Here is an 11,388-nt window from a genome sequence, read left to right as displayed (position 1 = left end):
CTCTGAAGTTTAACTTTGCAGATTACCTGAGTGCTAAGAAAATATAATCTTACTAGGAAAGGTATGGTTAGAATTTGAGAGTTTAGATAATCATCCTGTTAAACAGGAGCAAATGAGAAAGCTAATTCTGTAGTTAGAACTCTAGCACTGCTAGTCTTCAGTAGTGTGGCTTTCATTCTGGTTCACTAATCTTGTTTATTAAATGTAGGCTAAAGAAGGAGCCAGCCTTGCAGCCATTGAGATATCAAAACTGAAGACCAAGGTTGATGATTTGGAGAGGGCGTTGCATCAGACAAAGGCCTTCCAAGCAGAAACTGAGAGAGAGATTGCATCATACCAGAATGAGCTTGCTGTATTAAGGTGTGTATGTTAAATTTAACAAATAGTGGATGTGGCTTTTGTTTAGAATTCTTCAGTGGACTTCACCACATGATGTGAAACAGACACAGAAATAAAATTATGTCTAGTTTACCAGAAAGTAGGATAAGAATGTTTCTATAATGTGCTAAGTCAACTTTCACACCGTTTTCTTTGTTCACTGTTATCTTTGTCTTTTTATGTAATGGTCTCTTTGTGAACATAAAATTTTGAACAGTCTTAATTGAATGGTTTCTGTCCTGTTAGCGACTAGGATATATGGAACTGCAGTTTGAGAATCTCATTTCTATGCTTGATATCACATTCTCTTCTCAGTAAGAGTAACCATTTATTTGGCTGAACATTTTTCCCCCAGACCTCTCTCTTTAAAGATGACTGAGATGTTGCATATTTAGCCAACTACAATATTGAAAATTAACTTCATTTCACATTTGAGCAATATTTTTGCAGATTTAGGGGTTCACATCAGCACTTTCCACAACTCTCATCATCTGTGATAAAAGAATAATGCACACATTGGGCCTAATCCTGTGAACACCTCCCGAGGTCTGCAGGTTGCTCTTCACATCTAAGATGGCAATATAGGCATTTTAAAGTGATGCTCAGTGGAGGCACCTCAAGATTTGGTTATCTTGGACTGCTGTTCTAGTTAGAGCTTGTAAATTAAGACAGATTCTAACTAACCTTGTGCAGATGATTAGAAGTGAGAAAGCAGTTATGATCAGTGGTAATTTTGTTTGGCAGGCAGTATCATAGTGTCTTATTGCATTTTATTGTCTGTAGTGCAATTTCTGTAATTAAGATCTGCTTCAGATAATATCTGTTTTATGCTAGAAGTTTAGGGGGGAGGGTGTAGATCAAAAGATCAGTCCCACATTTATCTTTGCAGATATGAACAAACAAGCATGAATTTGTGAAATCTCATTCGAACTGGTAGACTTGAGCCATGGACAGCATGAATAGTCTTTTTTCAAACTTTTTTCAAACTTCAAAAGCATATGTTAAATTGAATTCAGAAAGATTTAAATTGCTTTTATGCCCTTTGTGATACTGCTTGTATATGACTACATTTTGTGGACATGTAGCATGTTGATTTATTTCATAAAGTCTTTTGAGTCTGGGGTATGCCGCTTCAAATTCGAGTACTTGAAATAAGCTAGACTATCTTGAGCAGCACTCTATACTGCTACAACCTAGAGCTGCTTTGCTGCCCAACCTTATTCTTCAGGTAGCTCAGGTATGTATGCTGCATTAACAGATTTTTGTATCTTTACAGTTGATAAACTTCTCTGGTCTCCAAGTCAGCAAGCCATACATGATATTATCATGTTCAAGGCTTTATTTTCCGAGTTTTTTCTTAGCAGACATCTTTAAACTGAAGTAGGTATTGCAAATGTTCATATAGTGCTCCATATTTGTATATTGTCTGTGATTAGAAACTACCATTATTTATTTCAGAAATACCAGTGAGCACAGCTTTGTCCTTCTCGTTGACTTGTATGTACTATATTATCATTTAACAGCTAGTTTAATATTTTATCTTCAGAATGGAAAAAAACCTCCTCCTCTCAGAGTCCCAGGCACTGCAAAATCAATGTGAGATCACAGTTGCTGAGAAAGACCAACAGATTGCGGAACTACAGAAGCTGCAACAAGACACGATTGTTAAGAAATCAGTCTCCGATGGGAGCAATTACCCAGTCAAGGTAAAGAAACAAAATGTAGCAGGAGGCATGAATCTACTTTGATCAGTTAGTAGTATTAAAATTGCAAACTTCTTCCCAAATGAGAACTGTACAGTATATTATACTGCAGGAGAGGGGATGACAAGATATTGTATGTATTTCAGTACTGCACTGAGGTCAAACCAGCAAGTTAAAACTACTCCTAGCAAATGAGTTGCAATAATTATCTTAATATTGATAACTTGCTTTAAAAAAGAATTGTTTCTCATATGTTGATAAAATAATAGAGGAAACTCACTGTCATGATATATTTTAATGGTCAAAAATGTGAAAAGCACTTTCGTAAAGAAATGAAATAGTAGTGAAACAAAAGGTGAAGAACTGTCATGAATCTGTTACTGATACTTAACCAAAAAGTGTCACAGTTTGCTATGGTTAAATGGTATGGTAACAGTATTTGCTTGTTACTGAGTTACTTATATTAATAGGTTACTTCAGTAATCCTGTAGTTTACTGTCATAGGTTAGTTAAATCCAGAATGTAATATGAAGAGGTTCAAGACATGGTTCAAACTAGATGAATGAGCAGGAACATGCAAATACTCAACAGCAGGCCCGGTGCTGCCAAATTCAGACACAGATGTTGGAAAGGAAAAAAAGAACTAGTGCAATTTACAGGATTCTCCGTAAATTCTGTCAAATCAAGAAAAGGACAGGGAGGTTTCAGACAGCTCAAAGAAGAATTCTTCTAGTAGCTGAGATGAAACGTGTTACGTCCATGAGCAGGAATGCTAATTAATTCTGGCTTCTTTTGCCAATTTCGTATGTATTGTGTGTCTCTTATTATTCACACCATTCTAACGCCAGTGTCCTCGTGTGTTCCTGTAGCATGCTTGTTCAAAGAGAATAAGATGCTGTACTATCACTTGTAGGTTGCCAACAATGTATTTGTTGGCCCCCAAGTCCTTGCATGCTGATTGACTTGATCAGCTGCCAAACAGCCTGTAGTACAGCTGAATTCTACCTGTCTCTCTCTCTCGATAGGTAGTACAAGTTGGATTTGTCTTCCCCAGCCACTCAGCCACTAATTATCACATTAAGTACAGAAACATCATAATTTCTCAAGACATTGACCTTCCCCCTCCCGCCCCCCCCCCCCAAATTTGGTTTCAAAATTGACTGACCGATTCAAATGTTAATGGGGGAACAGATGGACAAATGAGATGACTTTAATTTTTCTCATTTTTAGAAAACTCATTTAAATTAAATGAATTGCTTGGATGCTGAAGAAATGGTAGAAAAAGTGACACAAAAAACAATTCTTGACTAAATCATTTGTAGTGTATTTCACCTCAGCTGCTTCACAGAAGTATTGCATTGCAATATAAAAAAAGTTTCAAAGGAGGGAGGTGAAAAGCATGATACAGAAAACAGAAAAAAATTAAGAAAAGATTGGGATTGTTTACAGTAAGAAGGAAATAAATGAGAGACAAAAGTACCTAATAGTAGCGAAGGGTGTAAATAGGTGAACTGAGAGTCTGCCTTCTCCTTTCTTGTAAACCCAGAACAAGCAACATTCACTGACATTTGCAAAATTAATAAAAGGATATGCTCTTTCAGGTACTGTTAACATTTTTTAAGATATCATTACTACGATCTGTTATCAAGCACACAGTTTTTAACAGGATTCAAAACGGAATTAGAAATTTACACTGATAGCAACAATTTTCAGTATTTGTGTTCTTGATTTGAACAAATCTATTAAATTTCATTCTTCAGAGCCTAAATCAATCTCTTAATTATTGAAGATTAGAATAGGACCTAACTGAGAGAGAGAGGGGAGAGAAGTGCCTAATAGAAGTATTCTTGTGTGTCTTCTGAAGCAGCTGGAGCTGGCTTCTGCCAGGAACAAAAATACCCAATTTAGAAAGACCACAGCTGAGACCCAGTCTGGCAATTGCCATCTACTTTTGTATCATTAAAGGTTCAAGGAAAGTGTTTTTTCAAAATATTATTCTTATTTGCCTTTTCTGTTCCAAGAGAAGCAGAAGTAGATTATATTCCCTTTAATTTCATTAAAAACATTTTAGTTAGTCAAGTTTATGGCTATCGTTTGCTCTTCATCTTTTGTGATAAAATCATGAATAAAAGGTATTAAAGAGTAATGTCTATTGGGTTATGGAACAGTTTGTTTTTAATATATGTTAAATATATAACTATTAATATTACTAAATTTGTAATATGTAATGTTTATATTTCTATTGAAGTATTTAAGTTAAAAACACTATGTAGTTGAATTTTTATATAAGTAAAATCTATTGTAAATGTGGGATTAACTTCTGAAAAGATCTTCTGAAAGGGAAATTGTTATTTAGTCCATGTGTATATTTAGTATTGGAATTATATATAATTGTTTACAAAACTCTTACACCATTGACCCTGAATATATTAATACTTTTTAAGATTTTAGAAACTGCCTCCCTTGCTGGAAGTGCAGACATTCCTGAGGAAATCAAGCATGTTTTAGCTGAGAAGAATCAGCTTCAAAATGAACTGCAGTGTTGTCTTCAGGAGATACACCAGAAGGATCTTCATTTTCAGCAGATTAATTTGAAGGTAATTTAAAACAGCATCCTAAATGGTTAATGTGAATTTGAACTGGTATCAACATACAAATATTTTTCACTGCTAAATTGATGGTATGTTGTATATTTCACATTTATAGTGCTTTAAAACTTGGATTCTTCAAAACAACTCTGTTGGTTCAGGCTAGAAATTGCAAATGAAATCTCAGTAACGTCTTTCTGCTGCAGCTTTTGTGACTAGTTATTTGACAGAGGTTTATTTGAATCTGCTTTCTAAAGAGATTGCTGGGGCACTACTGAAGTTCTGCTCCAAGTAAAATATTTTTCATTATAGACAGAAACAGATATCTTCCTTAGCTGGAACAAGATCTTAGCTATCTCGTACCAAACTTTAAATGCCTCAAAAATGTTTCCTTACAATTTCTGGATGAACCATTTTGTGGCTGTAAAGATGATAAATACGTATGTTCAGTTTTGTTCACAGAAGTTTGTAAACATTCTTGGAAATATTTCCCTTAACGCTTACCTCTCACTTTGTAGCCTGGTATTCAAGGCAAATTGGGCTTATGTGACCTTTCAGCCGTCGTCTTTATCTGTCATTGTGTCTGTTCTTCCTGCTTCACGCAACATTTTTTACACCTAATAATAGTTTTAACCAAATTTTGAAACAGGCATAGAAATCTCAAGTTCCTACAGGCAAAGGTGAGTGTCTAGGTGAAGGGAGGAGACCCAGATGACTTCCTGTTTTTGAAAAGATGAAAACTTGGCTGCTTTACATTCATCGACTGCCTGATGAATATGTGTATATTGTCAAGCTGACTTGGTTATATGCACTGTTCTGAAGTAGCAACCGCATATACTGTGTTTTGCCAGGTGGTGATGTCACAGGGAATACTGGGATGGAGGCATGGGGGAAAATCTGGAGTTTCTCTTTTGGGAATATTGATGATAGAGGAAATAAATACACAGGTTTCATTATTTCTGCTGTTCATTAAACAACTATTTGAATCTTACCAAACTGTGACCTTGCCAAAAAGTTGATGCACTTTTTGAAAACAGTATTCAGTCACTGAGATGAGAAGTCTCAATTCTGTAATAATTTCCTGGAGGAGATAATGCCTGAAATTTATTTATTTAAATGTTAATTTCTTCCAGGTTGTGCAGTCAGCAGAAGAGAATGCCATCTTGTCTGCCCAGCTGAAGACTATGTCTCAGACTCTAAGGGATAACCAGCTTCGTTACACTGATTTGCAAAATCGTTATTTAAGACTGGAGAGGGAATATCAGACAATGCAAGTGACATCCTTTCAAGGCACTGTTCAGGTAAAATGAATATATGGAAACATTTTAAAGTTTTTTGTTTTTTGTTTTTTCTTCTATGCTCATGTGTTTGCTTGTTTTCCTGCGCTGAACACAAAGTAAATCATTTTTATTTTTACTGATACTTTTGCTTTTGCCCGTGAAGCACTTATAAGGAAGATAATTGTCTGTATTGCTCCAAAGCTATTTTTACTTGACTTTTCAGTTAAGGTAGGTGTTCACAGATGCTTTTGTCATTCTGAAGTGTCTTCTTTTTTGAATTGGCCTACAGCTAGCAGAGATAATTTAATCATCACTAATAATTAGATTATTAGGAAATTAGTGATAATTTCACAGCAGTTGTGAATCATTTTGCAAGGTGTTTGAGTAATATTTTCAGAAGTGAGATCTGTACACCCTATTCAGCATTTTTGTACCCTTTGTAATCTCTCATATTCATTTACAATCTTTTTCCTTTGTGATCTCTTTATTTTTAAAAAGTCCTCCTGTACTGCATTGCTTATTCAGTAATTATCCATTAATACAAGACCCTAACATACCCTACAGATTTGTATATAAAACAACCCTTATTTTTACAGAAAGGGAAATAAAAACAAACAAGAAGAACTACGAACTGAAAAAGAAGTGAATCCCCGCTTCTTACCTCAGAGACCGCTCAAACTTCACATCCGTCACAGTTCGATTGCAAAGCATGGGGCTGCTTGAGCACAGTTCCCAGTGTTTTCACACGGCCTAAGGCCCACTAGCTCTGAATTTAGATGTTGCTAATGGGCATACTTTAAGCTTTATGTCAGGCATAGATTATCTGAGAAACAATAAAAGGGAGATTTCAGATTCCTAACATCATCTCTTCCTCACATGCATGAAGCCATCTATTCCCAAACAGTTAATTACTGCCACCCCTGCTGCTGATCCCAGCTTGCTCATGACTTGTCCTTTTCCTACAGCAGGTCCCAGAATTTCTGCCCTGATCATACTGTTCATGTTATACCATAAAGCAGGGATCTAGGCAGCTCTAGCTGCAATGACTAGTCTGGATAGTTAGAGGGTATCATGAGGACTCAAAATATCATGGGGGAATTCTGTGCCTGCAATGAAGTCCACAAATGCAAGATAAAGAACGCAGTACTGCGTTCTTTATCTTAGCTACCTCTGCGTGAGCTGGTGTGTGTATATGGCACACTGTGATACCACACGTAGTTTGTTTCAGATTTTGTGAGCAGAATAGCTGCAATACTTATGAAACTATGATCAGTGTTACATTAGTGTAGATACATTTCTTTCACTTCAGATAACTCGGAAATTGCTGCACAGTCCTGTATTATGTAGTGTACATGGACCCTTCAAGTCCTGCAACATAAACAGGCATTGTTTTTCATCAGCTTTCCATTGGAAAACAAGTTTGGATAATTGCAGCTCCAGAAATTAAATGACTAAATAGCACAATTGTGGTTTGTTCCACTGCTCTGTGGTGCTTATGGATTCTTTAACTGAAATAAAGATTTTTATAACTGTAAAAATGGTGACTGGCTTTTTTCCCCTTTAATATTTTCCAGGATGAAGCTAGAGCAGAAGTTCCCCCAGGAGCGCCACAGGAAAGATCTGCAGTTATTGTTGAGATTGACAATATGGAGCTAAATGAACTCAGAAAAAGGTCAGGACTGAGAGCGTGTATTAGCAATATTGTTTTCCTGACAGTTGTATTTTAAGAACAAAAGTAATGCTTTTCCATCTCGCTAAGGTATTTTGGGGGAAAAAAGAGAGAAGTGGATTTATAGTGGATTAAATGAATCTAGTCATATTCTTGAATTATTATTATTTGTTAATATTTAAAGTTTATTTTTATAAAGAGATATGCTTATAGGTGACCTTCTTTCAATACCTAATCTAAAGTCTCTCATTATAATTTATTTTTTATAACAAAAAATAAATCTTTAATAAAAATGAAGACGGAATTAACTCTTTCAGTACTTAAAATATTGACTTCTATTTTGTCATAGGCTTGCAGAGACTGAGCAACAATATGATTCAGTGCAGCAGGCTCTCTCACAGCTGACAGAAATGCTGTCAGAAGAGAAGAGGAGAAGAGAAGCTGCAGAAGAGGCTCTTGGACTTTCTGAAGAGCAAAGTAACAGGTAAATATTCTTGTAAGACATTTTTCTTTCTTTAAAAAGTATATGGCAGCTAGACTGCTACATTAATTCCTCCCATGGGTATGAAATAACTTGCATGTTCAGAGAGCTTAAGCCATCTTTCCCTTCCTCTTCCACTTCCCCTTGAACGAATGCATTGTGAGGTTTTCTGAGGCACTATGGCTGTTTTAAATGCTAAGTGTGCTACAAAACTGAAAATTTGAGTGTCAAATTTTTTGTTTACTCTTTTTTTTTTTTTAGTGAGATTACTGATAGGAAAACGTATTAGCTTTCTGAGGCAAATAATAGAACCTGTTTGTGAGTACATGCAGCAATGAAAGTCTGTGGTCCTGCATGTGTGACTGTGTTGAAAAGCTAGACCTAAGTCTTTGGGCCAAGAATATATTAAGAGTTTTGTGGTTTTTGGTTTTTTTTATTTCTTATTTCTGATGTTGGACTCAGTAGTCAGTGGTATTTTTTTTGCCAATTTAGCAGAAATTAGTAGATTTAAAATATGTTTATCCATCTGCCTAAATAAAATCTCCAGCACTATAGTGATCTGAAAATCACTAATGAGCTAGAGGTGATGGGGTTATTCTGAATAAATGAAGCATCTTGAGAGTAGATTAAAAATAGAGACTGAAAAAGACCTGGCAGCATAAACCAAATCTTACTGCTTTTTTGCGGAATCTCCCCCAGTAATTTAAGTATGCAAAATAATGTTTATGATGAGAATTTGGTACTTTTCAAAAGTAGATAATTCAGTACTCTGTACCCTTTTAATTTTTCTCTAGATTTGAAGTAAGTGGTTACAGGTCTGTACCTACAGAATACACTGTTCAGATGGAATCTGAGGAGGAAAGGGAAGCCTTAATTATCAATCCTAGTGAACACGTTATTGTGCGAAAGGTAAGTAAATAAAAAGCTTTTAAAAATCCTGAATTATAAGCTATTCGAAAGTGGTGTGCACATTGTATACTGCTAATTGCAGATTGGACTGAAGACAGCACAGAACATAAACTCCTTCGTGTTAGTCCTTCCTTTTCCCCATCTTCCCTCAGCCTTACCTGTGTCTCTTTGAACTCTCATGCATACTTGGGGCAGATTTCTCTTCTCGGTTACTGGGAGTCATTGATTTTTGGGTTGTCCTTTTTGCATGTAAACAGTGGTATGAATCAGCTACTTGTATGACTCTGCCTTGTCTCTGCTCATGAAAAGCAGAATGTGAAGTATTCTTTTATAGTGCTAGGTATCATAGGGGTGGGAATGCCATAAAGAGGTTCATTCAATGTAGCATGCTAAGTACAGAAAACATGTCCTTGATTTCTTTGTTTGGGTTGCCACGTAACACCTCATTTATGTTCATATTAAAATGTGAGTTACCATATTATATATTACACATGTGGATGTTAAGTAAAATGTGTATGAGTGTAATTATTCTTCTACATCTCTAGTAAGCATATATAATTACATAATACACAAATATTTTGTATCCTCTTTCCCCCCACTTCTATTAATGTTAATTTCTTTTTGCCTTTAAATCCTTTGTGCTAATGACCTGTGCTGTGGCATCCATTACTGCATCCCAGCTAGAAGGTTTATAGTGCCCCCAAAAATCTAGGTTACAGCGGAGCTTCTTCTTATCTGTCTTTCTGATTACTTATTTGATGTTTTTTGTTTCCTAACCAGATGAAAGGAGGAGCCCTTTCCTTCAGAAGATGGCTTCGAGGGCGAAGTCTTTACTGTTCTAAGCTGCTGACCTCCAGAGCAAAATCACGCTATTTATTCCTTACGTACCTAGTGACACTACATATTATTGTTTTATTGTGCCTCACTGGCATTCTCTAAATACACTGCATTTTCTGGGTAAATTATTTTCCTATAGGTGAATGGTGTGCCAATTCAAGATACTAGAGTTTTCACATGCTGCTGTTAAGCTATGCACTGGACACAGTTGTATATGTTCTTGTTATACTCTGTGGGTCTTGAGCTTCTTATAAGAAATTTGTGTATATCACAGTTGCTCCAAAGTTGACTTGAATTGCTCTTTAACAGTGGAATATTATATTTGCTAAGGAGAAAATATTCCCCTCTGTTTGCCCTATAAAGGAACTGCTGCATACAAGTTATTTAATATTGTCTGTGAGTACATAATGATTGATTACTACTGATTGGGTTGTAAATGGTATCTTTTCTATATAAAATTTATTTTAAGAGTTAAACTATAAATTTTAAAGGAATATTCAACTATTACTGTTTATTGGCTTCTTGATTATAACAAGAAGTTTTATAGAGTGCAATAAAGGAAGAACAACTGGATTTTTGATGGGGTTTCTTTTGACTGAAAATAAAAAGTTTAAGAAGTCAATGTTCTTCTGTGGCTGTATGAAGTGTAAGTTCTTCCAGTTTGTAATGCTGACAAGGTGCACAGATATGTATGTATATGTGATTGAGGGAAGCCAATGATCAAGCTTAAGTAAAGAAACAAAACTGAGATGACATGAAGAAACGTCTTAACTTCTTATATTCCTAAGCTGTTGTTTCAAACTGCACTTTCTACAACTTTTCTTATGGTTTTTATTTTATTTATAATAGCCATTTCTTGTTGTTTTGTTAGGTTTAGTTACTGCATATCTTTGGGGAAAACTGTTACACATCTGCTCAGTACATGAAATTTGAGCTTATAAAGATACAACTTGACGTATTGTACATACCTAGGCTTCAAGATACCTTTTTAATATAAATGAATACAGGGTACATTTTCAACTCAGAGGTCATAAGAAGCAGAAGATTTGCCTTCGGTTTCTGTAGACGCCTAACGGAACATTAGTTCTCTGAAACTGCACAACTATTTGCCTGATTCCAAAAATAGCTCACATGTGAATACTATGGTGACTGGCAGCTAGAATGATGTTTTTACACCCTGTACTTGCTGAATAATCGATCGTCTTGTTCTTTAATCATGATTTCGCTCTTTACCTGTTATCTCTTATAAAGCAGGTCTATTCTCAACAAGGAAGAAACTTTTTTTCATGAAAATGTAAATTGGCTAATATTAGCTGGTACTTTATCTAGGATCTGAACAGTCTTTTAATGTAACATTCCACACAGTGGTGTTAATAACTAAGGATATATATATTTTTTTATATGCTCTCCTAATCTATCAAATCAGTTTTACTGTTCTCTTGAATACAGTCATCTCTCTGCTTTTTCACATTGTTGCACCAATAATGTTTTCTTACCACCTTTTTTGTTGTTTTGTTTTTTGCGAAATGTATTTATTAGCTAT

General features: G+C 35.4%; 1 protein-coding gene across 1 annotated transcript in view; it reads left to right on the top strand.

Annotated features, from left to right (window-relative positions):
• LOC106498134 (golgin subfamily B member 1-like) overlaps window positions 1-11,348 on the top strand; it is a 47,153-nt gene extending 35,805 nt beyond the window's left edge. The window contains exons 23-30 of the mRNA XM_067296279.1: window positions 209-360; window positions 1,925-2,084; window positions 4,526-4,678; window positions 5,803-5,970; window positions 7,524-7,621; window positions 7,968-8,102; window positions 8,894-9,008; window positions 9,789-11,348. Coding sequence (XP_067152380.1) covers window positions 209-360; window positions 1,925-2,084; window positions 4,526-4,678; window positions 5,803-5,970; window positions 7,524-7,621; window positions 7,968-8,102; window positions 8,894-9,008; window positions 9,789-9,947 — 1,140 coding nt within the window. The 3' untranslated portion in view covers window positions 9,948-11,348. The remainder of the gene's footprint in view (window positions 1-208; window positions 361-1,924; window positions 2,085-4,525; window positions 4,679-5,802; window positions 5,971-7,523; window positions 7,622-7,967; window positions 8,103-8,893; window positions 9,009-9,788) is intronic.
• Window positions 11,349-11,388: the final 40 nt, after the last annotated feature.

This window comes from Apteryx mantelli, chromosome 4 (assembly GCF_036417845.1).
Source record: "Apteryx mantelli isolate bAptMan1 chromosome 4, bAptMan1.hap1, whole genome shotgun sequence".
Classification (NCBI taxonomy): domain Eukaryota; kingdom Metazoa; phylum Chordata; class Aves; order Apterygiformes; family Apterygidae; genus Apteryx; species Apteryx mantelli.
Note: the sequence above shows the minus strand (reverse complement) of the source record. Positions and strands in the feature narration are given on the sequence as shown.